A 27,944-nucleotide genomic window follows, 5' to 3' on the forward strand; every position below is an offset into this window, starting at 1 on the left:
ACACGTATTTATCAGTTTAAAAGATCATAATTTCACTTTTGACAAAGGTATGTGTTTCCAAGGATTGGAATATTGGCCATTGTAGCAGAAAATATTGGTTTTTATTGACTTCTCCAAACTCGACTGTAATACCTGGTCGAGCGGGAACCAAAAGCAGCAGAAGCTACTGGCTAGCTGTTTTAGCTTGCGTGGAGTTTGTATCATGGACTGGTAAATGCTGTTTATGCTTACAGTACATGTAACGGATTAACTACATGGAATATCATAGCAAACACTGATAATCCGTTTTTACATTTGTAACTACCATATAGGAGAACGCAGTGTTGTTAGCAAACCTTAGCTAGCTAACTTAGAACATTGGCTAGAACTTGTCTGGTAGGAAGTACTGACTGTTACTACACCAGCTAATGTGTCTTTAACAAACCGTCTTTAGATACCAAGCTAGGTGTTTTTTTTACTTTGAATGTCAAGTTATCCGTTAAGTCTAATGGTCCAGATACTCCTCGTTATCGATTCCGTATCACGGCACGCTGGCTAGTTTAGCTCCTCTGGTCCATTGCGTTACGTATGGTTTAAGACTTAAACGGCCTGCATTTTGGCTTTTCCCACCTCGATTTTAATAACATTGTACTTAATTGAATGGAGACCAGACGGATTGTCTGTTTATAAGCAAGCATAAACATAATAGGAGAGATACTGTGCACCTGGACCAGAGCAGGTCTGGTGTCTCTACAAGGCTGAAATAACTAACTGTAGCCGAACTAACATGATCCTCTCCTCAGGGACCAGAATGAGCTACTGTCGCCTATCGTACGGGATGCTGAAGTGACCAGAGCAGCACGGCGAAAGAGTTCAATTAAGAAAAAGGCTAAATTCAACTGTATCCTGATTGGGCGCATGAGATGAATGAGAAGCGTACCTAATTTATCTATGTGGATTGTACAAGGCGTATGATGTATCGCTTGACAGGAACGTAATATTACTGACAATGTTTAATGTTGTTCACCTGAGTAGGGTTTCGTAAGTTGATTTGATTTGAATCGCATTGTGTCGTGAACGCACTAAAACTATATTCCCTGACCACTATTCTTCAGTCCCTAATGATGAAACTCTGAGTGCCACGACCACACCTGCCCGCTCTCTGCTCCGCCAAACCCCTGGCTCCCTCCTGAAACAGTCCTGTAAGTCTCATATTCAGAACAACACCCCTGTCCTATTGGCCTTATTTAATATCTTCAACATCTTTAAAATCTCCTAGTGTCTCCCTTAATGACTGGAGACTGTGTTATACAAAGTGGAGGGGGACAATTACATAACTTTTTTGGGGGGACACCAGATTTAGTGCTGTATTATACTGTTTTAGTTTGCACTATTGGTTTGAACTACTGTAGCTCTGCAAATTCAGCTATTGTGTGCGTGAACCCTATAAACAAACTTACTGGATTAACCTCACGTTAGCTATGTGCATTGAGTGCCTTTCATAAGGTAGACAAGAACACTGTCATCTTGCCAGCTGTAGGACTGTAAGCTTCTGTCATTCACTCAAATTCAGACAGCTGCAAAAGCTGGTTGATGTTACTGTAGCTTGCTAGCAAACATCAGCTAACCGCTAGCTAACATAAAGAGTGACCTGTAATTTAATGCAGAGAAAATGAATGGGGCAGTGGCTCAAACCATTGTGAGGAAAAGGTGTGATGCTTTATATGCATCTTATTGATATTACTGAAATTACATAGTTATGTTTAGTTATATAATGGGGGGGACAAATCATAGTCTTCCCTGTTTATTCCAACAGTCAATAGGTCAACTTTAAAACATATATATATATATATATATCTCCATTTGTAGCCCCACACTACATTGGTAGGGTTTAGTACAAGGCCAGGGTTCAGGTTAGCTTTCAAAGTTGGAACCCTCCAAGTGCTTCAGCATGCTGGGTTATGTGCCTGGTGACCGGTGCTGAGGGGAAACATGCCCTACCCTGTGTCCTGATAGTATATCAAATTGACTCAACACATTGAAAAAGTGGAAGGTGTTCCGGTCCCGTCCCACCGGGAAGAGACCCCGGGGAAGACCTAGGACACGCTGGAGGGACTATGTCTCCCGGCTGGCCTGGGAACGCCTCAGTGTCCCCCCGGAAGAGCTAGAGGAAGTGTCTGGGGAGAGGGAAGTCTGGGCATCCCTGCTTAGACTGCTGCCCCCGGATAAGCGGAAGATGATGCTATGCTATGCTATGCTATGCTACATTGAAAAAGTGTTTCTCCACCTCACCTGGTTCTGAAGTAATTTGTGTGATTGGAAATAAACTTTTGGGACTTGAAAATGAATGTCCTGGTCAAAAGGCATGCACCCTTGTTTTCTGAATGACCCCCCCCCCCCCCCCCCAGCATCTGGACCAAACAGACAGTGTTTTGACTTCCTCTCTATTTCTCTAGTCACTCCAAAGACCACTGGTCGGAATCCAGATGTGTCTGCCATCTTGGCGAGTGTCGGCCGGACGCCCCGCTTCATGCACACTCCACGACCCCCCCTGGGGGGCATGAGCTTGGTAAGACGCCCCCCCCCCATCCACCAGCCTTAAATGAAGACAGGGAACGACCTACACATTTTCCAAGGGGTAGACAACTCAAGGAGAGTCATTACTTGCATAACAATATTGCTCAGAAAACTGTGATGGAAATGTACAATTTAGACTAAATTCTGATCACAAACACGCGCATACTTAGTTAATATTTTATCTGAAGGAAATATCTGCTTTATTTAGACAAAGAAAACATTATCTCTAAATTAAGTAGGAAGTGCTAACACCATAGGCTGGGTTCGAAACCCAATCTCATGGGGCCTGAAGTTTCACTGGATCTCTTCCTCACAGAACCTGGACGACAGTGACTGGACGACCGGCCTGTATCCGTCTCCTCTGTCTGTCCTGGGGGATAACAGCTTCACTGACGACCTCAACATGAGCTCTGTGATCCTGAAGGAGGAAGACCCTGGAGAGGCTGGTAAGATGATGATGATGATGATGATGAGGAGGGTGGGGGGAAAAAAATCTATATGCAGATTTGTGTGTAATTTTATGATGTATTTATTACCTTAGATTTACTAGAATAATATTTTATAGAATAGTGTATTTGTATTCACATTGTAGCTGGCCAGATTCCTCTAATCAATTGCTTGATGATCAGCTAACGTGTTGCAACGGGTGTATGCGTGTTGGACCCCGCGGTCCTGGGTTGGGGAATGAGAGCACCGTCCTTTACACCTCCCTGACACGACTGTCCCCTCCTGCAGCGTCCGCCAGCCTGTTCCCTGACTTCCTCCAGGCGTACCTCAGACACTCCTCCAGCGCCATCTTTGACCTGCTCGAGGAGTACGAGGCTATCTGCCAGGATAAGGTACTTATCGAGTCGGCCAAGATAAGGGGTGTGCTTCTCTCCCCTGAGGAGGCTTGTGAGGGGAGGGAGGTTCATGACAATGTCTGGAATGGATTAGGAGGAATGCAGTCCCAGTCATTACTTTGATAAAAGCCTTCCTCAGACAGTGCCACAAGTCTGATGTGTGTTTATCTGTCTGTCTCCCTCTCTCTCTCTCTCTGTGTGTCTCTCTCTCTGTGTCTCTCTCTCTCTCTGTCTCTCTGTCTCTCTCTGTGTGTGTGTGTGTGTGTGTTACCCTGGGATGGCCCATTGAACATGTTTGTGTGTTCCTGTCCCAGGTGGGCATGCTCCAGAGGATGGTGTCCAGGGCAACGCCGGGCCAACAGAAGTCCTCCAAGACGGCAGGGATGAGATGGCTCCTCCAGCAGGAGATGGTCACCTGGCGCCTCATCACCTCTCTGTATAGGTCAGGATTTGATCACGCTTTCCTGTCTCTCCCTCTCTGGGTGTGGTAGCCCTATGTGGTCATTGAACAGGAATGGTGTTGTTATGGAGACACACATGGTTTTACTCTCCCCCTCCCCCTCCCTTCCCTTCAGGGACAGGATCCAGACAGAGCTGGAGGATGACATCATGATGGATGTGGCTGTGAGTACAACTCTGATGCCATCAGGGAATCACAGGTATTTCCTGTTTCAGCAGGTGTGTGACCATGTCTCCTCTCCCCCCCCCAGACGTTCCATGCTAGTGAGAAGGATGTGATGGAGCAGCTTTTCCAAAGAGAAGCAGTTGTACGGCAAAGTCAGGTTAGAATACTACATCCTCAACACACACACACACCCACCTACCTCCTCCTCCACCCTCATCTCTCGACCCCCCCCATCTGTCTCAGTTGGTTGTAGATTGGCTCGAGAGCATTGCCAAAGATGAAATTGGAGACTTCTCTGACAACATCGAGTATTATGCCAAGTCGGTTTACTGGTAAGTCACTAGCAAGAGTCACAACAGAATTAGTTTGTGCTTTCCCAGAATGCATTAAGGGCAATTTCCTGGGCTAATATTCTGGTTGACCAACAGGGAGAACACTCTGCACGCTCTGAAAACGAGACGAAACACCGACAATTCTGGATTCAACATTCCCCTGGTTACCGAGCTGGTAAGTCTTTCTCACGCACCTACGCACACAAACACAAAGTCACTAACTTACTCATACACACCAGGACTGCAAACCTTTAGTCACATTGTGCAAGACTATGAATGATCCCCTGGACTACAGCGGTGAGCTGTCTAACACACCCAGTCACCCACCCATGAACGCAGCACTTTCTCCTTGCCGTTCTTCCAGCGTGCTGTCAAAGCAGACACTCGAAACATTAATCAAAAACATGAACGACACGGAGCTTCCCAGTGTGCACCCAAAACACAGCGCGCCGTAGAAGCAGAATAAAGCATTGGGAATAACCGAGTAAGGGGCTCACTCCCTTCCTTTCTGTTGGGTGACGCCGCAGATTATTCCAGGCGCCACCAAATGAGGGTCCGATGTCACCCACTCGAAACCACACACTGTTCCCGATAAGGAATGCCTGTTTTTTGTGTGTGCGTGCGCGTGTGTCCGTGCATCCATCCAGGACCCCGACGCCCCCATCCGACAGAGGCGGCCGTTGGCAGATCTGGACCGGGAGGATGACGCCCGCCTGCTGAAGTACCTGTTCACCCTGCTCCGAGCGGGCATGACCGACGAGGTGAGGTGCTGGCCAGTCCGTTGACACGTAGCCCTGCTGTCCCCCTCTCCATGGCAACGCGTCTGACTGGAGACGACGGGTTTCTACCCTCGCTGTCTCAGTGCGGCACCGGCCTGCCAAGCCCGAGGGCATGTTGACGTGTCGTCAGCCACTGATGTGTGTGTGTGTGTGTGTGCGTGCGTTCTTGTGTGCACGCGTGTAGGCCCAGAGGCTGTGTAAGCGCTGTGGACAGGCCTGGAGAGCCGCAACTCTAGAAGGATGGAAGCTTTATCACGACCCCAACATCAGTGGAGGTCAGTGTGCAGCCACACACCACCCGGCGTGACTGTGTGGTCAGTACGTTGACCTGACGTGTGTGTGTGTGTGTGTTCAGGTGGTCTGCAGCTCCTCCCAGTAGAAGGGAATCCTCAGCGCTGTGTGTGGAAGGTGTGCTGCTGGAGGATGGCTGAGGATGAGCAGTTCAACAGATATGAGAGGGCCATCTATGCTGTTCTGAGTGGAAATCTAAAACGGGTACATGTTGACTTACCTGAGGCGTGTGTCTGTGTGTGTTTCAATGTCGTTCTAGTGTTCCCATACATAGGGACAATGGTCATGTAAGACATGATGATAGAGCACACATTCTCTTAACAGGTTTTGGTTAAAACCTGGATGTTACACTTAAGTGTTTTGAGGAAGTAACTATGGGTTTATGGTATTTTTCAAACCAATTTGTCCGGGCCTCCTCCTAGGTGCTTCCAGTGTGTGAGTCTTGGGAGGACAGTGTGTGGGCTTACTTCAGGGTGTTGGTGGACTCTCTAGTGGAGCAGGAGGTTATCCGGTCCTCTGGGATGGACAGTGAGGAGCTGGAGGAGCTGCCAAAAGAGTACCTGGAGGCCAAGTAGGTTTCTCTAGACCATAGTCTTGCGGCGTAAAACGTGGGTCTGAATTTATCTTTTGTGAAAGAGCTCATATCCGCCAAATTATTACGCTAAGAGATCTGCCGATAAAAATATGTTAACAGTTGACATTTCTGTCCAGCTGGACCCTGGAGAAGGTGTTTGAAGAGCTGCAAGCGACTGAGTCAAAGGTATGCAGCAGCTTGTCCATTGATGGACCGTGTCAGTGCTTTACAAGGAATGTCAGCTGATGACTGAAGATCCTTGTGTCTCCCTTCCCTCTCCTCAGAGAGTTCTGGAGGAGAACAAAGAGCAGTATCACATCATCCAGAAGTTTGTCATCCTAGGAGACCTCGACGGTGTGTACATTTATTTATTTATATACATATATATTTTTTCCTCCTGCAGAATTCCTGGGGGCTGAATGTTTTTCGGTCTAACTGTGGAGAAGATGGGGTTGCCTCATCAATTTTGAAATTCAACCGAACGCCACACTTGTTTCTGTTAAATATGTGTCAAAACCCTTATTTTGTGGGCCAGAAAGGGCCCACAAAACAATGGAAAAATATATTTTTTATTATTATTATATATATTTTAAAGAAGTTGAGGTCTATTTTAATTTTAAAGTACTTTCAACGTAGTTTTAGATGTCCTGGAGTTGCATCATTTATTTTTACTCTAAGGGATAGTTTTCCCACGGTGGTCTACAAGACAGACCATAATGCAGTTCTTTCTTGTCTGTCTCAGGTCTCGCGCAGGAGTTCAGTAAGTGGTTGGTCACAGGTCCAACTCTTCCCTCTCACCTGCTACGCTTCATGACTCACCTGGTGCTGTTCTACAACAGCCTGGGCCTGCAGCTTAAGGTATAGTGTGTATTCACTAACACACACACACACACACCCACCCCATTAGGAGCTGTCACTGGATGTGCTAAAGGCCTGCATCTGTTTATCTTCTCTCCACCCAGGAGGAGGTGTCAGTGGAGGTCCTGAAAGCCTACATCGCTCTGTTGGTGAAGGAGAAGCAAGTGGACCTGATAGCCTTCTATGTCAGCCACCTGCCATCCGACATGTCCACCTCACAGTACGCGCACTTCCTGGAGGGGGTCAGCGAGGCCGAGCAGAGACAGCGGTGTCTGGAGCTGGCCCGGGAAGCCGGTCAGTGGCGCAAAAAGACGCCTTAACAGAGCAGGGGGGTCAGCAAGGTCAAGTAAAGACATTAATGTCTGAGATTGGCCAGGTGGGGGAGGGTGGCTTGGACTGAAAAAGCGATTGAGCGTGTGCACAGTGTGACCACTAGGACACCTGGCTGTTGTTTGTTTCATTGGTGTGGTCAGGTCTGGAAACGGCAGTGGTCACTATACCTGGCTGTTGTTTAATATGGTTCTGTTGTGGTCAGGTCTGGAAACGGCAGTGGTCACTATACCTGGCTGTTGTTTAAAATGGTTCTGTTGTGGTCAGGTCTGGACGTTGCAGCGGTCACTAAGATGGTGGTGGAGAACATCAGAGAGCGGGACACTGAGGAGTTTGCTCATCATGACCTCACACCAGCGCTGGATGCTGGCACCTCGACAGTACATAACACACACACACACACAGACAGACAAAAGTTGATTGTCAGCTAATAGGCATATTATTTCACATGCTGTTAACTCACCCCCCCATCTGCCCAACAGGAGGACCAGAGAAAGATCGACGTGATTGATTGGTTGGTGTTTGACCCCGCCCAGAGAGCTGAGGCCCTCAAACAGAGCAACGCCATCATGAGGAAGTTCCTTGGTGTGTTTTCAACACGCACATACAGCACAGCATCATCAGCATAGATGTAACCACATTCAGACTGCTCCACTTTTTCCACATTTTATTGTGGTATAGACTACGTAATAATAAAGAAAATTTTTTTTGCAATTTGTCAATATACACATAATGACAAGTAAAACGTTTTAGAAATTTGTATCAATTTATGTACAGAGGTTTTCAGACCCTATACCATGACAGAAATGAAGGTACGTGCCGTGTTCTTTGATCCATCTTCATTCTCAAGAGTGTGAGTCCACTCTTTATTTTATTGATTGGACATGACATAAGAAGATGCGCACCTGTCTACATAAGGTCTCACAGCGCACAGTGCATGTCAGAGCCAAACCGGGTGTGCCAAGCTGGTAGAGGCAAACTCGAGAGCGCTCAAAGCTGTGATCGACGCCAAATGCACAAAGTACTGAATAAAGGGTCTGAATACTCCTGTAACTGAGGTATTTCAGCTGTTCTTTATCAGTCAATTGGCACACATTTCTAACACTCATCCCTCTTCAGCCTGCAAGAAGCACGATGCAGCCAAGGAGGTGTTTGCTAAGGTACCAGACGACTCCATGAGAGAGATATACCGCCAGTGGGAGGAGCAAGGCCTGGACATGCCCCTTCCCGCTGAGGACGAGAACGCCATCAGGGAGCACCTGTGTATTCGTGCCTACCTGGTGAGAATACACGCCTTCAGAGTGCTGTGGTTTGCTTTGTTCTCTCTGATTGGCTGTTTTAGACGTGGACCCTTTGATGTGTGTGTTCATTGCTAACTGTGTGTGTGTGTGTGTGTGTGTGTGTGCGTGTGTGTGTGCGCGCGCGCGCGCGCGCGTGTGTGTGTGTGTGTGTGCGCGTCGCTGTTTCAGGAGGCTCATGAGGCCTTTAACGAGTGGTTCAAGCACATGAACACCCCTCCTCAGAAGCCCAGCCTGCCTGCTCAGGCCAAGTTTACTGAGACGGTGGCCTTTGAGATGAAGGAGAAGGAGTACCAGGTACAGGCCTTCCAGGGGTCCTCAAACCTCTCCTCTGGGACATATGTTTAATGAACACGTCTCTGGCAACTTTTTCTTCAGATATGTTAATGCTGTTCAGTTAATACGGTATGAGCCGACTGAACCTGTTTGCTTGGTGTAGATGGAGCATGACAACTGGAGTGGCCGCCTGGACGCTCTGACAGAGGACGTTAAAGAGCGGATCTACAACGTCTTGCTGTTCGTGGACGGAGGATGGATGGTCGATGTCAGGGAGGTGTGTGTGTGTTTATTTTTATTACCTTGTGGGGACAAAATGTCCCCATAGGTAAAGTAAAACCTGAAAAACATTACTTGTGGGGACATTTTTTAGGGCCCCGTGAGGGGAAAGTCTATTTCCGGCTCAGGGTTTAGGTTTAGGGCTGAAGTTAAAGTTCATTTTAGAGTTAGAATTGGGATTTCTTTAAGGTCCAGGATGGTTGGTTAAGTTTAGGGTTAAGGTTAGGCATTACATCTAGGTAAAGTTTAGGCATAAATGTTACTTTATTGAGGTTAGTGTGTGTGTATACAGTGCTGTGTGACATGCCACCTCTTTTTACTTTAATTACATTTTGTTGCCTTTTAAAATATAACCTCGAACAGGTTTGAATTAGGTTTGTTTTCATTGTGCCCAAATCAACCCAATTCCAGGATGCGGAGGAGGACCCAGAGCGAGGCCACCAGATGGCAATGTTGCGGAGGTTGTGTCTGCCCATGATGACTTTCCTGCTGCTGACGGTTCTGCAGAGAACACAGCGTCACCAGGAGAGCCTCAGAATGGCCGACATCATCGCCTCCGACCAGCACCGGCTCTACGAGGTCTGTGCTGTCATCTAGTAATTCTATGACCTGGTTTAGTCTGTCCAGGGTACCTCAGTACTCAAACTTTGCTTCCTGTTTTTGTCTTGTTTTCCTCATCTGAGACCCGTCCAGTTCATTGAATGAGAAACGATTAGGCTTTTGAAATACAATGCTATTCAAGTGGGAGCTTGGGGCCCAGCCTGTGGTGCATGTGTGGCGGTTTCTGTTTCCCAGTCTGCACTCCACTTGGCATGTGTCTGTCAGAACTCTTTGCCTTTCCATTCTACCTTCATCGCCATGTTTCATCTGTTAACCACCGTCTGTTGTTCGTCATTCTTTCAGGTGTTCTCCAAGGATGAGCTAAGGAAGTTCCTACAGAAGATCAGGGAGTCCTCTCTTCTCCTGTTGGATAAGGGTCTTGACCCACTAGGCTATGAGATCCAACCCTGAATTGAAGCCTTGCACTGGCCTTGATTTATTTCACTGTGTTTTTTTGTTTTTCTGTAGCTGAATGGAGTTTTTTTGAATTTACATTAAAAGTGACAAAAATATTGTGGTTGTTTGTTTTTTGATCATACACTGGTTATTACATAATTATGAATCAATGCATTTTGAGAGGATGCCCTCCCCCCGACAGTGTCCAACGTGTCCACTTGTTGGCGCTATCGGACATTAACGCGGTTAGGTCCTCCCTTTTCAGAACACCGAAGTACTATTAATGTTCATGCCGCTTCATCTGACGTCACTACTCGTGTACAGGCTTTCAACTGTTGTCGGCGTGCGATTGAAAAGTATGAAAGCGTTGCACTATCAGGCGCGACGCGGTGCATGCTGCGCGGAACCTCTCTAGAATGTAGTGGTATTGTGTAGGCCTTGAAAGGGTTTGACGAGAAGGGATGCGTGCGCGATCAGGGCAGCCGGTAACGTCGAATCACGGAGACCCCGGCAACTTTTCCTGATGCGTGGCAGATGGTAGACATTTTTGCTTTATTTTGGGGGATTTACATTGGGTCATAGCTAGCTATACATTACTGACGCGTGTAGCTAGCGTTGACTGGACCCAGGTAACTATACAGCCATGGCTACAAGACTTTCTGACCTTTTCTCAAACAGTCGCCTTGTCATTGGATTACTTGCCAACTTGCTGTCATCGATATGCATTGTTTTTATCAACAAATGGATCTATGTTCACTATGGCTTCCCAAACATGACTCTAACGCTGATTCATTTCGTGGTGACATGGCTTGGACTATGGGTATGCCAGAAGATGGACATATTTGCGCCGAAGAGTCTCCAACCCACCAAAATTATCTGGCTTGCTCTTAGCTTCTGTGGCTTTGTTGCATTCACCAATTTGTCCTTACAAAACAACACCATTGGTACTTACCAGCTTGCCAAAGCGATGACAACGCCCGTGATCATTGGCATACAAACTATGTATTACAAGAAGACCTTCTCTACCAAGATCAAGTTAACATTGGTATTTATTGCGGTTGCTATTTGCAACACAGTAGCCCGTCTACAGTTTCAATGTATATGTCACACCATACGTTATGTTGTCATAAAAAGTATACATTTACAACAGCTTTGACATCGTCACAGTCGCGATGTCTTCAACAGTGACCTCCCTCAGTGGCACGTTGACACGATTCCAGTTCAGACCATTTCTAAGTTACATATAGTTGTAGTCTCTGTGTCATGTCAAAAATCAGCATACCTCAATACTGTGTAGTAGTAACACTTTCCTTCTCTGTTTTCCTAAATAAAACGTATTTTTTTTTTACAATTACACAGGTACCCATAACATTAGGTGTGATTCTGAACTCCTACTATGACGTGAGGTTCAGTCTACTGGGGGTAGTCTTTGCCACACTAGGAGTTTTTGTCACCTCCCTTTACCAAGTGGTACGTATCAATGCTTTTATGTAAGCCCAAAGATGAAACCCTATTTACTAAAGGGCTCTGATCCAACTAGTGCACTTAATATGGAATATAATGCCATTTGGGATGCACACGTTTACTGCTCTTGGATTGACCCTACAGTAAATCTGTGAACTGTGCCACACCTCTCTGTAGACTATAAAGTAATGTTATTGGTCATCCAGGCCGTAGCCACAGCTAATATAACCGGTGTTATTATCCAGCGGTGCTCAAATGGTGGGTTACCACCCCAGTTTTGTGGCAAAACTAGTTGAGAAACACAGGTTTATTTAATTGTCTAATACTTGACGGCTAATGTATCTCGTCTCTCTCCCCACATCTCTCCTTACCTTACATCGTTGTGTCCCTCACACGCTGTCCAACCTCTTCCGTTGTTCTCAGTGGGTAGGTGCCAAGCAGCATGAGCTCCAGGTGAACTCAATGCAGCTGCTCTACTACCAGGCTCCCATGTCCTCCGCCTTCCTCCTCACCCTTGTGCCCTTCTTTGAGCCTCTCTCCGGGGAAGGTGGCATCTTTGGACCCTGGTCCTTCCCAGCACTGGTAAGATTGCTAGAGGTATCCCACTCTCAGATGATGTCGGCATTAGAATGACAATTATTTGACTATCGATGAGGTTGGAATTTTAGATGTAACGTTTGACATGTTAAATGTTTAACTGCCTCCAGTGGACACTGCCGCCCTGAACCGATGCTTCGAAATAGGTCTCAACAGCCAACATTTTTGATTGACCAAGCATGAAAGCGCTAAAACAACAATGCGGCATGGCGCTTCATTATTGCGTCACAGTTTGTGCACATTGACTAATCATTACACAAGCAGATTCCACAATTTTTCTGTTGAAAGCACAATCGGTCAGAAAAATGTCACAGTCGGCTGATCTGTATTGCTGGCCGATATATCAGTGCATCCCCTAAGTGGAATCACTTCAGAGTATGTCCTTTAGATTTCTGTTTTATGGGGAAACCTGTGAAGGACAGAGCATTTGTTTGCTCTGATTTGGGTCAGAGAGCTTTATGGGTATTTCATGCTGGTTGAATCAGACTTGGTTATGAGGGGGACTTCCTCAGTTGGATGAACTAACTATGAGTCACTTCACCGGCAAACAATTCAGAGTACTCTAAAAGCATGTCCTAGCTTGTTCAGCTCATCATGTGCATGGCCAAAGCCCTGCCCAGCAACCACAAGTATTGTCTGAGTGAAGGTCCTTACATGGCCTCCGTTATTTTGACCCCTAAGGCCTACAAGCCTCCACTTCCATCTCTTTGGACAGGATCTTGTAAAAACAAACAAGGGGGCAATGCTGTAGACTTACTTCTGTTGTTTTGAGTGTGATCTATTATGCTGTTGATCTTCTATCTCTCCCTCCAGGCCATGTTGATTCTATAAATAATACAGAATGCTAAAGTTGTGCTGATGTTAACATGTTATTTATTTAATCCGGCCCTCAAAGCTTTAGAAATGCTAGCTGTTAATAACGGATAATGCTAACACGTTTTTCTTGTAGTTTTGTGTCCCTCCATGCCATATTGGTCTTATCTGTAAATATAGGACCTTGCTGATGTTATTGCACCTCTCTCCCACCAGGCCATGGTGATGTTATCTGGCCTCATTGCCTTTCTGGTCAACCTGTCCATCTACTGGATCATAGGCAACACCTCTGCGGTCACGTATCCTTCCTCTCAGGCAAACGTCACAGGTCAACCACAGGGCTGTCTTAATTCATTCAAGGCTTCGTAAAAAGCTTAATGCTGTTGGAATTTGTTCAAAGGATTTTACTTTACCTGATTGCACCAGCAGGTACAAAGAGGATAAGCAATGTGTTGACAGAGTGTTTTTGCTTTGTGTCCTTAACAATGTACTCCAACAGCTACAACATGTTCGGCCACTTCAAATTCTGCATCACCTTGATAGGGGGCTATGTCCTCTTCCAAGACCCCCTCTCTCTAAACCAGGGCGTGGGCATCCTCTGTACGCTCACTGGCATTCTATCCTACACCCACTTCAAGCTGGCGGAGCAGGAGGAGGGCAAGAGCAGGCTGGTTCAGAGACCATGATAATTCTGCTTCCATTGGCTTTTTAAAAAGTCACTGGATGACACTTTAGAATTCTATGGTTAGAACGTGATTGGATGAAACTGTAGAATTCTATGGTTAGAACGTGATTGGATGAAACTGTAGAATTCTATGGTTAGAACGTGATTGGATGAAACTGTAGAATTCTATGGTTAGAACGTGATTGGATGAAACTGTAGAATTATGGTTAGAATGTGATTGTTGACTGAAGGGGAACTGGAAGTGCCCAGAGTTATGTCATAAGACCAGGGAACTAAACACTGATGTTCTGTAAAAGGAAAAACACCATGAACCCAGTAATAATTGTGAAGAAGATATGGCCAGTATTCTTGCCAGTACGATCAAAGACAATGTCCCAATGCTGAATATGTTTATTTGGATTTTTTCTCATTATTTAATGTTTTTTTCATACTCTGGTCTCCAATAAATATTATTTTACTGATATTTTGTTGTCTCTTTGCAGAAATTCTGAATTATGTTGCCTACTTAACTGACATACATATTCAAAGCAATGTTAATGCCAGGTCTACAGCTAACAACATTGTGACCATGGAGAAAGCTGGTGCTGAGTTTTCATTGAGGACTTTTATGTCAACTGTTGATTGTGCGCACATATTTTCTAAATAATTACCATACAACACTAAATATGTTAAAACTAGATAACAGAGATACTTTCACTCAAAAATAAATCTAAATTTCAAAAATTGTTAACGACTACTTGCTGTGACACATGAGAGACAGGAATACATACTGTGTAAACCTTTCCCATGACCAGCTGGCCAACATAATGTACTGCTACAGTAGGCTGGATGACAGTGGGGCCAGTTCAAGGGAATTTAGCATCACCAAAAAATATTAATTTATATTTAATTTTAGTCCTTTAGCATAACGTTATCCAGAGAGACCAATGATTCAGATGGAAATGTAATGCGTGGAACAGAAATGACAGATAGAACAAGGAATTGCGTCAAAGTCTGCTTTATAAATTGTATTGGCAACATTCAGGGCATTTCACTGCCCTGAATACACCCTTGGTGTTGCTTGGAAAGTGTAGGTGTGGACTGTGCTGTAAGGTGCTGGTAATTTCCTGGTCTCACATTCATAGAGGCTGGCCAGTGTCCTTGTGTCCGGCTCAGTTTCTGTCCACAGGGCTGCCTTTGTGCAGATCAATTGAGTAGTTTGTGCACACCCAACCACCAGACGCCAAAAAAAACACCAGAAACCAAAAACACAGGCATGTAGAATGTCTGTGGGACTCTAGAGCGTTCCAAAGGGTACCCTGTTTCCTATATAGTCCACTACTTTTTACCAAAGCCTTTATGTAGGGAATAGGTTGCTGTTCAATATAAATGTCCAGACCCAGTTAACCCTGAAAAGTTGGCAGTGTGGTTTTCATTGGATATTTATAATTATTCGACATTGCTCTGAACATTTTCCAAGTCAGTGAGAGGTTCGTTGTAGGAGTATATATATATATTTTTTAATAGTTTCTATTTGTCAGTGACATCAACTCCATCCATAAGTAATGTACATAAATAGTTTGGGTGTCTAATTCTACTCCATAATAATCTCATTCGTTAGGGACATTGGGTGACTCTTTAATCTAACATTTAATTAGGCTCAATCCCTAATTTCGAATAACACCTTTGTCATTCAATTTCTTCTAATCAGAGTTTAGAAGTACTTCATTACACATGCCCTAACATGTTGAGGGTCTGAAAGGACATGTTGGCTAAAAAAAACATCTGAGTCATTCTTTAAGCCCTGCTGGGAAGGAGTCATAGGAGTAGACAGGAAAATATGCAAACATTGTTAGAAGAGACCAAAAATGTCCAAATACAACAGTTCAATGAAAAGTAGAGGTGGTTTGAAGTTCAATGAAAACAGTGAGATTTGTATTTTTCTTTGATGCACCGATGAAACTTATCAACAAAGAATTAACCTTCCTCTGTTTGGGTGAATCTTGTCCATCAATAAAGATATTAAAATCTGTCAGCTGTTGTTTTATACTTCATATTCACGAGTGGTATATAAGCCTTCTGTTTTTACAAGTTGTGGTTTAGATTTATTTTACGAGAAAAGGCTGGCGTAAAAGTTCTATGTTTCAATCACCCTTATTTCCATTTCTGAGAACCTGAAACCAAAAGACTAACATCTTGAGACTGCGGTGAAAGTAATGATGATGAAGTGTGAAAGCCCAGGACATGTCTCAGCATCAGACCAGAACTTTGGTTCTGATCAAGCCTTAGTAATTTGTGATCTGAAAGGCAACACAGAAAGGCAACCTATATTAGCACTTGTAGGTTCGATATGTATTACTATTTGATTAGGCCTTAGATAATAGTAAAGTTGCTAGGGTCGACATGACAGAATGCAACAAACACACTGCAATGATTTAACAATCAGCAACCACGTGAAACTCACAATGCACCTCTCTATCAATGGGTCAAGTGACATGTAAAGGGATTTACCCATATTGGGGAATAAATACAAGTAATGAATACATTAACTGACAACTACTTCACTCTGTGATCTGAATGATAATGTAAGGTTTTCTGCCCTTTCATAACTGAAAGGGCAAGATGATCAGAAAGAAATCACTAAGCACATAGCCTTTATTACTTGTCATGACGTCCCTGGCTTTACTTTGAACATTCCCGAGGAGTAGGTACTCCAAAGAGATAAATAACTGCAAAACTGAAAACATTTTTTGAAAGTTTGATCAGCTGCTGGTATCAAGTCAACCTAACTAATCATTAGTGCGCGTAGCCGTTTTCCTAACTGCCACTAGGGGCGACAGAATTTAGCGTTCTTTTGCCACGCTACTAGGATCAAGTTCTTGGACTGAAAGTAAGTGAAACCAAAAATGTGATAACATTCTGAATAACTGTTGTTTTGAAAATGTTAATTCAGTTGACCTTATATCTTATGTTAATACGGCGGTATGTTTCCTTATTGACGTGTAATTTGTTAGCTAGCTATAGCTTGTGGTTGCATAACCTTGCTAGTTTCAGTTACAAGGCCTCTCATCCTCGAGCTTTCCAGATTGTGGAAGGCAGTAACGGGGCGGATAACGTTGGATAGGTTGATGTCAACATAAAGAAGTTCTGGTTGGGAACTAGTTAGTTCGGTAAACATACAATGTAATGTAAATATAGCTCTAGTGGTGTACTAGTTTGATGGTTAAAAGAAAGTGCTGGACAGAAACATACAGTTTAGTAGATAGGTAGTAATATTTTGTAACGTTACCTGTACTGTAAATACAGCAAATAGTCAGCATCTGATAGGTACGTTGCCCGTGCAGTCATTTGATTTTGGCGGGTGAACTTTGCTAAGGTTAGTTACATGTAGATGTTAATGCAAATGATAAACATTTTAGTTGGTATCAGTTTATTTTTTAATACATTAATTATATACATTCTTAACTATAGAGCACCTGTCATTGGCTAGAAGCTAGGCTACAACCGAGTTTTAGATTTTTACCAACAAGTAAACGGCACAACTCATGATAACGTAAAATCAGATATGGCTATCAGTAAAAAGTGTAAACACAGTCCAGCAGTCAGTCCGGTATAGCACAGCTATAAAATACTTTTGCATTTTAATCCCGTGCTTTGTAGCTCATTGCATATCCGAGCTGGTAATATCCAGTAACAACCAGCTATCGTGTCCAAATGGTCAACATTTGCACCTGTCAACTCGCCCAGCTCATTTTTTGCTGTTAAATGCCGATAAGAGAAGCAGGACACCAACTAGCACTGTCCATGTCAGTCAACCCGATTATCATAATTACAGCACGGGCAGGACTGCAAAAACAGGGACATGTCCGGGCATATTCCACATGAACGGCCAGCTCAGCACTAAGGTGTGTAAATCGCGGTCTGACCGATAGGCGGCATTACGGCATTGTATATTAGTCATGCTTTCAGCTGTCTGATGCCTGGCGCCGCCTGGGCCCAATAGCATTTTAGGAAAGCGTCGATGCGATGCTAGCCCTGACATGTCTCTCACAGCCTATTTAAATCCGGGGGAGACGATGAAGTATTTCCTACTGCAAGCAGCTGAGCTGAAGCACTTTATGTATAGAATATGAAAGGTATATTATAGGGGCGTATGTAAGACAGATCGAGAAAGTGTATAACTATTTATTTAGGTAAGGCTTTTGTCTTCCAAAGATTAAATTGAAATGTAATTTTGTAGTCTTATAAGGCATTGCATGTTTGACATTTGAATGAACATCGAATTGTCTTTTAAAATGTTCTTCTCAACAGGTGAAATACAGAATGGCCGAAAATTGTTTAAGCAGTTCGCACATAAATACCGTTGACAATGAGAAACTTGTAAGTATTAACTTAGGTAACTTAAATAAAGTTCTCTGTCACACCATACATCATGCGTTTACAATTACTTTTAATCTAATGTTTTTGTTGATGTTTAATACTTTTTCAGGTACGACCCAATGACAAACTGCACACCCTATTACAAGAGGCAGGTGTAGAAAAAGAGATTCTTACAATGAAAGAGGTAAGAAGACCATTCTTGACAGCTGTCTTGTGTTTTCTATGCTGGCTAATAGATTAACCCCACCAATTGTCTTGGGCCTGTTTTAATAAGAATTATTTATTAATAAGACTATTTATTAATTAGTCTTCTATTTAAGACCCAGTATGGATATTGTAGGCTTATGTTTTGTTGTTTTTGGTAAATATTGGCTTGGTTTTGCAGACACAGATAAAGTTTAGCCCTGGACTATCAAACTCCATCTCAATAGAAGTTCTCCATTGAGCTTGATCTTTCTTTTTTTAGTCAAACCTGTTTCCCATTATTCCTTCTGTCCTAGCACATTGGATATTAGTCTACTTCTAGAGTAGTTGAAAGTAGTTAATATTTATATCCTGGGAGGGAGTATAACTCCATTTAGTCAGCAGTCAAACAATCTTAATTATTTAGGTGTTGTCTTTTAGTCTGGATTCTTCTGAATCCCAGCATTTTTTGAATTATTTTAGTTTTACTATTGATTGTGGTTTTAGTCTTAAGTACAGCAGCACAGTAACTTAGAAATATATTCCCTGACCTTGTTTTACTGTAAATATACGATTTTACTGACATTTGTTGAATGCACTGATTGTAAAGTACTCTCGATTAGAAAATTAGCCAAATAGCTAGAATACAAGTGCCCTAAAATTATGTAATTTTGAACATCAACAACCAATTATGATTGGTTGTTAGGTAGCCTTGAGAACATGTAACACAGCTTTAGGGACATGTCAGTGCTATCTGCCAGAGAGGAAGTATTTTTGACTCATCATGCGGTCTGTCTCAGGCATTACTGATGTGGTTCTAAACAATCTCTGGAATTCTTACAAGTCTGTGACTCATCAGTTGGCTTCTTATACTTTCTGTTGTTCATAATGCACAAAGTTTAACCAAAAGACTGAGAGAGGGTGCTGCCACAATGATGCTTTAGCATTTGGAGTATGTATGGGGAGGATGTTAAATTGCCCATTCCGTGTGAGTGTTTTGCTTGTCCACACTGAATACTTGGAATGTGTTTATAGACTGTTCAATCAGCTTTAATGAGGAAGAACCAATGTGTTTATAGCAGTGATCATAGCTTTTATGAAATTACTGCTAGAGAAGTAACCAGAATGTACTCACTGCCATTATCACCTGAGTCTGTCTGTTGTGTATCTGACATGTGACCCAGAATAGTCTGTTATTCTGTTTGCTGGCTCAGTGTATCTAGGTACGTTTGCATGGGTTCAGCATACGGGCCGAGGTTATCTACTGGCCTTAGGTCGAAGGGGCCAATGCTGCTGCTAGCAATCAGGGATGTGATTATGTCAGCAATTCTAGTTTTGCTATCATTTAGTCTGTCTTTATTGGAGATTTTGCATATATACAATCATGTAATCAATGAATGTATCAAGTATGTTAATCACACTCATACAACTAATCAGTATGGCAATCTGTATAATCATTAATAATCATTGTGTGTCCTACATAATCACCACTATGCAATATGTGTGTCCTACATTGGAAGTAATTAGAACACTGTTGGATGCCTGATGGCCCTGTTACTTTATGGGGTTTCCAAGGCCTGCGCAACCAATATTTTACAACAATGGTTTGTTGGGGGAATTGCAGAATGATAAGAAATAATGGTGGCGGATTGAAGAAGATCCGCCCAAAGAATTAGCATAATGGGATGGCCAGGTAGTGTTATACAAGATGGTACTGTATACAGTTGTGTGTCCGAGGTTGGAGAGGCAGTTGTTCTGCAGACCAACTCAGCTTTTTTGAATCTTCATTAAAGTCTATTTTGCATTCACAAGTTCCTGAGTCTTTGCATCTTTTTTTGGGCTGGAGATCTGAAGTATTTTCCAAGACATCTTCTATGTAGCTATAATGTGGCCAATACAGTTCATATTATAGTGGTATTTGTGTAGCCTGTTTAGCTTCCAGCCTGCTTTGATTAGTAGGCATGTGTGCGTTGGGTAGTGGATTGGATAGAAACAGACATGATCAAGGCATGACTCTTCCTGTAATACTGTCCATGACAGAATGTTGTTACTTTGAAAGATGAGTAGGCAAATGTTAGTTCTGTTCACTTGGTATAAACATTTGTCATCCGTAGGTTGCTAATGAAGTGATGATAATAACTAGTCCATTCACCAATGACAACCTCTATTCAATGAATGGAAACTGAGCAGGATGAGTAGATTCAGGGATGAGATCCAGACTAAAGCTCTGAGGCTGTGCTCAGTGGTTTCAGGGTTATTCCAGACACAATGTGTTGCATCCAATAATTAAGTTTTGTCTGATCAAAAACCCGCTGTTTACATGAATACACCTATAATCATTACCCTTAGAAAAATGTGTGTGGGTGGGGGGGGGGTCATTGTGAAGCCTAAGCCTCACACGTCAGAAACCCTTGGGATGGTACATAAAAATCTTTTTCCAGTTAGTTATTGCATTTGCTAGTTACTCCGAGTCAATAGTCTGTCATTTTGGCAACAAGACTAGTTTAACAAGGTTTTGCCTACTATTTGACTGGTATGTGGGTGTCACATGCCTCATCTGGAGGTCAGAGCCTCTGGTGCTCATTTAAATATAACTTCAATAAATATTTTTGGTTGGCAGGTCTGAAATCCCGGTTTTCCTGATCATATCCCAGAGTTCTCCCCTAACCTCCTCAGACTAGTCCTCTTGACCTCTGCCCTGTTCCGACTGACCCCTGTACCCCATCATTTGTTACTTTCTTCGGTCCCACCTAACCCTTTGACCCCTAAATAGTTTCTCCTGAGCCCTGTGTGTTCTGCTCAGGTCCTGTTCTTCCCAACCTCTGACCCCTGGGTTGTCTTGTCTCAGGTCATATTCTACCTGGGGCAGTACATCATGAAGAAGCAGCTTTACGACAAGAAACAGCAGCACATAGTCCACTGTGCCCATGATGCACTGGGGGCTGTGCTTGGGGTGGACAGTTTCTCTGTCAAAGAGCCACAGTGAGTACCAGTAATCTCTCTCTCACACACACACACACACACACACACACACACACACACACGCGCTGCATGGAAAGGACCTGTGTTCACTTGAAGTCTTTGGTGGGGAACATAAATCGCTTAACTACAGATGCTTGCGTCTCTACAACAATGTTATGGATGGTGGGGAGACAAGTTGCTCTACTGGTATGTCTGCCTGGCCTCGTAGGGCGTGGCTCGCTATGTAGGGACTAGGGTGCCATTGGGAAGCAGCCAAAAGACCCCCTCCTCTACCATTGCTGATAGTTTTGGGCTGTCACCTGTGCGTGTGATGACACAGATTTGTACTGTTGTATGTATTTACAAAGTAACTGCATTGAGATGTGGCTTTTTTGGTTTAAAATGTCAGAAACCGAAATGGTTTCACTGTGCTAATGTTAGCTGTGTTTCTGTTTCAGAGTGCTCTTCGCTATGATCACACAAAATCTCACTGCAGTGAAAAATCCAGGTACTTTCAAGCATTCCATTTTAACTTCTAAATGAATATTAAACCCCCTTCTGGAATTGTCTGAAAGTATTGCAACTAGAATATTAATGAGTCTGTTTTTAATTGACTCAGTCCATTTTATATATATTTATGTTTTCTTGATCTTTTAGAATCCCAGTCAGGCTTTACTGAACCCAGAAGCCAAATTGAAACAGATAGAGGGCCTGAGGTAAAAAGACACCAAGCAGAATATATTCATACTTTTTCAATTAATTGCACTGATGTGAATTCAAGGAAAATACATAATGGGTTTGGTAAAATGTTGACACTCCACCACTTCATTTAAAGAAAACGCAAACTAACTGTATGCAGTTTCCTAGACCTGAATCTCTCAAACACACAGCTTAAGTTTGTTGCTGAGTCAGCAACAAACCCTCGGGTTTAGTCCTCGCTAACAGTTTTCCTGCCCGATCTTTTCTAGGAGACTGACTCAGACTCTCGTTCATCATCTACCTCAGAACGTAGGAGGAGACGGATCAGGAGTAGTATCACAGGTGAGACCAGCTCTCTGTCTGTCTGCCAAAGCCAAGTTTGGATTATTTGGGTGGAACTTGTCTGGGGAAGAAGATTATTTTATCTTGTGTCTGCCTGTCATTGAAGTCTGTGTAATTGGAGCACTCCAGCACTATTTACACAAACGTCCACCCACTAACCACACCCTTCATGCTCACGCGAATGTGGACAACAACCTTCTCACAGGGACTCTCTGCGACCGCCTTTTCTCAGCCGAGGGACGATCGCTTTGAGTTTCTTTGAGTTTGTCTATAAGAATATGGGCTGTTTTCGCAGACACGGATTACGCCTAGTCTAGGAGAAAAAAAAAAAAAGAGTTCAATAGAAAACTCCCACTGAGCTTGTTTTTTAATTTTTTTTTGTCCTAGACTAGGCTTTATCCGTGTCTGTGAAATGTTCTGGATGCATACAACCCCAGTCTGGGCCTGTGGAATCCCTGGTATTTAGACTCCTGGGTAAAGCAGCCTGTTTTACCCAGGAGTCTAAATACCGAGATGAGTCGGTCCTCTGTGGGCAATAAATGCCATCAGCCCGAAATAACACCCGGGATATTGGCAGTGTGTTTGAATGTCACCCTATGGCACCCAGAGCATAACGCTGTATTTAGTACTGTGTAGAGAACACACTGGTCTGGAGGCCATGGGGAACGAGTTCAGATGACTTGTCACAATGCTTCTCTTCGGGCCGCGTTTACACAGGCAACACAAAGACCTGCCTGTCCTCTTAAAACAGCACCGAGCACACAGGGAAATCCACAGTCGCAGCCTGACGGACCGACCCGGACCATTAATAATGGGTTTCTTATTGCTACTAGTATGTCAAGGTCAGCGCCCATTACTGGCTGGTCGGTATCGTCACTGGAGCTCAGTTGAAGACTTCGCCATCGGCGTGGGTTTTTCCCAAAGTCAGATGTGTTACTGGATAGATACACAACACTTCAGACCCCTGTTGCCGTCACAATGGTGAAATGGCATCATTGTTCATCTGTACTTTTCTTCAGCGTGTTCACCTAACTGCCAGGCACTGCCTGTCCTGAAAGGGAGGAACACAGTGTGTGTGTTCACCAAAGCCCCTGCTCACCTTTGGCGCTCGTTGTTTCAGAGGACACGTCGACGCAAGACGAGGACGAGTGCGAGCCCAGGAAGAGGACGAAGTCGGACAGCTTCTCCCTGACCTTCGACGAGAGCATGTCCTGGTGCGTGATCGGAGGCCTCAGACCGGAGCGGGGGAGCAGCGAGTCTTCAGACTCCCACAGCAACACTGTGAGTACTTCTACTGTACAACCACTCTTGGACAACCTCTGCACGTTTGGATACCGTCTCAAATGATCTAGGACTAGTTTTTCAGAGTTATCTGGCTGGTATTCTACCTTACAGGATTTGATTTTGTAATATAGACTGAACAGAACACGTACAGTGGGGAGAACAAGTATTTGATACACTGACGATTTTGCAGGTTTTCCCACTTACAAAGCATGTAGAAGTCAGTCTTTTTTATCATAGGTACTCTTCAACTGTGAGTGACGGAATATTTTTATTGTTTTTGCATTTTATTGCATGACATAAGTATTTGATACATCAGAAAAGCAGAACTTAATATTTGGTACAGAAACCTTTGTTTGCAATTACAGAGGTCATATGTTTCCTGTAGTTCTTGACCAGGTTTGCACACACTGCAGCAGGGATTTTGGCCCACTACAGACCTTCTCCAGATCCTTCAGGTTTCGGGGCTGTCGCTGGGCAATACGGACTTTCAGCTCCTTCCAAAGATTTTCTATTGGGTTCAGGTCTGGAGACTGGCTAGGCCACTCCAGGACCTTGAGATGCTTCTTACGGAGCCACTCCTTAGAAGCTCTATTTTTGTCTCATCAGACCACATGACCTTCTCCCATTCTTCCTCTGGATCATCCAGATGGTCATTGGCAAACTTCAGACGGGCCTGGACATGCGCTGTTTTGAGCAGGGGGACCTTGCGTGCGCTGCAGGATTTTAATCCATGACGGCGTAGTGTGTTACTAATGGTTTTCTTTGAGACTGTGGTCCCAGCTCTCTTCAGGTCATTGACCAAGTCCTGCCATGTAGTTCTGGGCTGATCCCTCACCTTCCTCATGATCATTGATGCCCCATGAGGTGAGATCTTGCATGGAGCCCCAGACCGGGGGAGATTGACCGTCATCTTGAACTTCTTCCATTTTCTAATAATTGCGCCAACAGTTGTTGCCTTCTCACCAAGCTGCTTGTCTATTGTCCTGTAGCCCATCCCAGCCTTGTGCAGGTCTACAATTGTATCCCTGATGTCCTTACACAGCTCTCTGGTCTTGGCCATTGGGGAGAGGTTGGCGTCTGTTTGATTGAGTGTGTGTACAGGTGTCTTTTATACAGGTAACGAGTTCAAACAGGTGCAGTTAATACAGGTAATGAGTGGAGAACAGGAGGGCTTCTTAAAGAAAAACGAACACGTCTTTGAGAGCAATAATTCTTACTGGTTGGTTGGTGATCAAATACTTATGTCATGCAATAAAATGCAAATAAATTATTTAAAAATCATACAATGTGATTTTATGGATTTTTGTTTTAGATTCCATCTCTAATTACAGACCTCTACATGCTTTGTAAGTAGGAAAACCTGCAAAATCGGCAGTGTATCAAATACTTGTTCTCCCCACTGTACGTTCTTTTCATTCTATTTCCATCCGTCTATCTTATCCAATGGGTTATCCAGGTGGATGACTCTTGACAAATTGGCCCCTGATGACTGGTGTCAAGTCTTGTGTGTGTGACTTGGATTCGTTTAGCGCTTTTTATTTTATCAGTGGCGGTGTCATTTTCACTGACCAATCTCTCTCTCTCTCTCTCTCTCTGCAGGAAGTAGGTTCCTTAGTCAGTGATGCGTGTGAGGATGGTCTGATCCAAGACATGGACTCTGACTGTGATAACTTCAGTGTGGAATTTGAGGTGGAGTCCATCGACTCGGACACCTACAGTGACAACGAAGAGGCGTCTGTGTCTGGAGAAGATGAGGTCTCAGCTCACTGTCTTTGTGTCTGTTGTTTGGTGTGCCTTGAAACACAGTGCCACCTGGTGTTCTGGGGGTCACAGTGCAGTTCTGTATTCAGTGGCCTCCACTTTTTACTCGCAGGTGTATGAAGTCACCATCTTTGAGGCCGAGGAGGAGGACTCGTTCGATGAGGACACTGAAATCACAGAGGCAGTATGTTACGTTTCATAACTACCTGTGTTGACAGCTCCACTATCTGCTAGATCATAGGTCTTCAACCCTCTCCTGGGGACCCCCCATCCATCTCTTTCAGTTTTAGTTTTTGCCCTGAACTAGCTCGCCTGATTTAACAGGTAAGGGCTTGTTAATGAATTAGTAAGCTGATTCAGGTGTGCTAGCTCTGGGATACATGGGGGTCCCCAGGAGAGGGTTCAAAACCTATGAGCTCAACGATCAGAACGTGTGTTGTGCAATAAGTTGCCTGGCTGTTTTGTTGATTGTGTCAGCAGCTGCACATGTGCGTAGAGTCAACCGCTGTAACTGGTGTGTTGTGTTTCAGGACTACTGGAAGTGTGTAGAGTCAACCGTTGTAACGGCTGTAACTGGTGTGTTGTGTTTCAGGACTACTGGAAGTGTGTAGAGTCAACCGTTGTAACGGCTGTAACTGGTGTATTGTGTTTCAGGACTACTGGAAGTGTGTAGAGTCAACCGTTGTAACGGCTGTGCTGTGTGTTGTGTTTCAGGACTACTGGAAGTGTGTAGAGTCAACCGTTGTAACGGCTGTAACTGGTGTGTTTTGTTTCAGGACTACTGGAAGTGTGTAGAGTCAACCGTTGTAACGGCTGTGCTGTGTGTTGTGTTTCAGGACTACTGGAAGTGTGTAGAGTCAACCGTTGTAACGGCTGTGCTGTGTGTTGTGTTTCAGGACTACTGGAAGTGTGTAGAGTCAACCGTTGTAACGCCGTTGCTGTGTGTTGTGTTTCAGGACTACTGGAAGTGTGTAGAGTCAACCGTTGTAACGGCTGTGCTCTGTGTTGTGTTTCAGGACTACTGGAAGTGTGTAGAGTCAACCGTTGTAACGGGTGTGTTGTGTTTCAGGACTACTGGAAGTGTGTAGAGTCAACCGTTGTAACGGCTGTAACTGGTGTGTTGTGTTTCAGGACTACTGGAAGTGTGTAGAGTCAACCGTTGTAACGCCGTTGCTGTGTGTTGTGTTTCAGGACTACTGGAAGTGTGTAGAGTCAACCGTTGTAACGGCTGTGCTGTGTGTTGTGTTTCAGGACTACTGGAAGTGTGTAGAGTCAACCGTTGTAACGCCGTTGCTGTGTGTTGTGTTTCAGGACTACTGGAAGTGTGTAGAGTCAACCATTGTAACGCCGTTGCTGTGTGTTGTGTTTCAGGACTACTGGAAGTGCTCCAAGTGTGAGGAACTGAACCCTCCTCTCCCCCGCAACTGCAACCGCTGTTGGACACTACGAACAGACTGGTTCCCGGACAATGACACCAGCAACGCCGCCTCAACCATAGCCCCGAACCTCAAACCGCTGCCGCCCAAGCCCTGCCCCTCCCCTGCCCCAATAGAGACGGATGAAGCGGAGGGCCTGGATGTGCCCGACGGTAAAAGAGCCAGGTCGCCCCTTTCCCTTCTCAAAGACTCCCAGGACTCGCCGTCCGTCACCGGGCCAGACTCCCAGGACTCGGCCTGCTCCTCCCAGCCCTCGACTTCGTCGTCCGGCTCCAGTGGTATCAGCTCGGGCACCTGCAGCGCCCCCTCTGGTCACGAGGAGAGAGCCCCGGACCTGGAGCGCTTCAACAGCCTGGAGGCCCATCTCCCCATCAGCTGCCTGGATCCCTGCGTCATCTGTCAGACCAGGCCCAAGAACGGCTGCATCGTGCACGGCCGAACGGGACACCTCATGGCCTGCTACACCTGCGCCAAGAAGCTCAAGAAGAGGAACAAGCTGTGTCCGGTCTGTAGGGAGCCCATCCAGTCTGTGGTGTTGATGTATTTCAGCTGAGGCTGGCCACCAGGTAGGCCTGTTCCCCAAATGATGTCCTCTTCCCCATCTAGTGCACTTGCTTTTGTGTAAGTTGTGCTCTAAATTGGGAGTTGGGTGCTATTTTGGGATGCGCCTATAGCCTTGCGCTTCAAAGTAAATATACAAGGAAGGAATAAATTGTAAATATTTATTTGAAATTGGTTTTATTTATTAACATTCTACTTCATTAACATTCAAATTGAGTGTCTCAAATCCAAACAAAGTTCTTAGAATTGCAAAAATGGTGTAACTGATTCATTGTGTGAAATGCATATATTTCTGATCTAGTGGTGGCAACAGCTTAAATCGTAGCAATCGTATGTTTACTCTTCTGTTCTGATCGAACGAGGTATCTACAGAATGTATACTGAACAGTAAATTTCATTTTCACCAAGGCCTTTTCTATGTTCTGCGTTAGGGTGCACTGGGCCTGTGTGGATAGCTATCAATATAAACACGTGTTGTTTGTGGACAAGTTGTTTGTGGACACATTTGTCACCAAGGGATTAAGCAAGCAGGTTGTTGCTAAGGGGACTTTTATTCATGAAATCTCAGGAAACATGCCTCAACATGTCCCCCCCCCCCCCCCCCCCCCCCAACAGAAAAACAACAACAATATGCCAAGGTAAGACTGAAGCACTTGTGCTTACCCCATCTGTTTCAAATGTAACTATGACAAAAATCTGCTTTTTCTTTTGAAGACTCCCTTGTGTTGACATGTGTTTGGTGTGCTGTAATTAGTTATTCCAA

At 44.4% G+C, this 27,944-nt stretch overlaps 3 protein-coding genes across 6 annotated transcripts; all 3 read left to right on the forward strand.

Annotated features, from left to right (window-relative positions):
* The first annotated feature begins 95 nt into the window (after positions 1–95).
* nup107 (nucleoporin 107) lies at positions 96–10,152 on the forward strand. Its single transcript, XM_010882696.5, has 26 exons — positions 96–210; positions 783–880; positions 1,095–1,181; positions 2,436–2,548; positions 2,873–3,002; positions 3,292–3,395; positions 3,713–3,840; positions 3,974–4,022; positions 4,109–4,180; positions 4,267–4,355; positions 4,452–4,530; positions 5,003–5,116; positions 5,319–5,409; positions 5,490–5,629; positions 5,848–5,996; positions 6,137–6,185; positions 6,284–6,353; positions 6,742–6,857; positions 6,962–7,151; positions 7,455–7,567; positions 7,670–7,772; positions 8,307–8,467; positions 8,657–8,782; positions 8,925–9,038; positions 9,452–9,619; positions 9,944–10,152. Exons 1-26 carry the CDS (start codon positions 203–205, stop codon positions 10,049–10,051), a joined length of 2,769 nt encoding a protein of 922 aa, XP_010880998.1. The 5' UTR covers positions 96–202; the 3' UTR covers positions 10,052–10,152.
* A 105-nt stretch (positions 10,153–10,257) lies between these two features.
* On the forward strand, positions 10,258–14,058 carry slc35e3 (solute carrier family 35 member E3). Its single transcript, XM_010882697.4, has 5 exons — positions 10,258–11,081; positions 11,396–11,506; positions 11,924–12,082; positions 13,127–13,209; positions 13,410–14,058. Exons 1-5 carry the CDS (start codon positions 10,680–10,682, stop codon positions 13,594–13,596), a joined length of 942 nt encoding a protein of 313 aa, XP_010880999.1. The 5' UTR covers positions 10,258–10,679; the 3' UTR covers positions 13,597–14,058.
* Positions 14,059–16,346: 2,288 nt separating this feature from the next.
* Positions 16,347–27,786, forward strand: mdm2 (MDM2 proto-oncogene). 4 transcript variants are annotated; one of them, XM_010882698.5, is made up of 11 exons: positions 16,347–16,464; positions 17,886–17,954; positions 18,064–18,138; positions 20,986–21,119; positions 21,557–21,606; positions 21,756–21,814; positions 22,067–22,139; positions 23,260–23,420; positions 25,023–25,178; positions 25,297–25,368; positions 26,556–27,786. In XM_010882698.5, the coding sequence occupies exons 2-11, from the start codon at positions 17,898–17,900 to the stop codon at positions 27,171–27,173; spliced, it is 1,455 nt and encodes a 484-aa protein (XP_010881000.2). In that variant the 5' UTR covers positions 16,347–16,464; positions 17,886–17,897; the 3' UTR covers positions 27,174–27,786. The 4 variants fall into 4 exon arrangements, with proteins under 4 accessions (XP_010881000.2, XP_019911839.2, XP_010881001.2 ...); XM_020056280.3 differs by lacking the exon at positions 16,347–16,464 and adding an exon at positions 17,213–17,479; XM_010882699.5 differs by lacking the exon at positions 16,347–16,464 and adding an exon at positions 17,525–17,767.
* Positions 27,787–27,944: the final 158 nt, after the last annotated feature.

Source organism: Esox lucius, chromosome 18, assembly GCF_011004845.1.
Source record: "Esox lucius isolate fEsoLuc1 chromosome 18, fEsoLuc1.pri, whole genome shotgun sequence".
NCBI lineage: Eukaryota > Metazoa > Chordata > Actinopteri > Esociformes > Esocidae > Esox > Esox lucius.

Coding starts and splice junctions, on each gene's coding strand:
- slc35e3 (XM_010882697.4), top strand. CDS start 10,680: ATGGCTACAAGACTTTCTGACCTTTTCTCAAACAGTCGCCTTGTCATT. Junction 11,082..11,395: donor CCAAGATCAAGTTAACATTG/GTATTTATTGCG, acceptor ACAATTACACAG/GTACCCATAACATTAGGTGT. Junction 13,210..13,409: donor GGCAACACCTCTGCGGTCAC/GTATCCTTCCTC, acceptor GTACTCCAACAG/CTACAACATGTTCGGCCACT.
- mdm2 (XM_020056280.3), top strand. CDS start 17,456: ATGAACGGCCAGCTCAGCACTAAG. Junction 25,179..25,296: donor CTGTGTCTGGAGAAGATGAG/GTCTCAGCTCAC, acceptor TTTTACTCGCAG/GTGTATGAAGTCACCATCTT. Junction 25,369..26,555: donor ACACTGAAATCACAGAGGCA/GTATGTTACGTT, acceptor GTTGTGTTTCAG/GACTACTGGAAGTGCTCCAA.
- nup107 (XM_010882696.5), top strand. Junction 6,858..6,961: donor GCCTGGGCCTGCAGCTTAAG/GTATAGTGTGTA, acceptor CTCTCCACCCAG/GAGGAGGTGTCAGTGGAGGT. Junction 7,152..7,454: donor GGAGCTGGCCCGGGAAGCCG/GTCAGTGGCGCA, acceptor TGTTGTGGTCAG/GTCTGGACGTTGCAGCGGTC.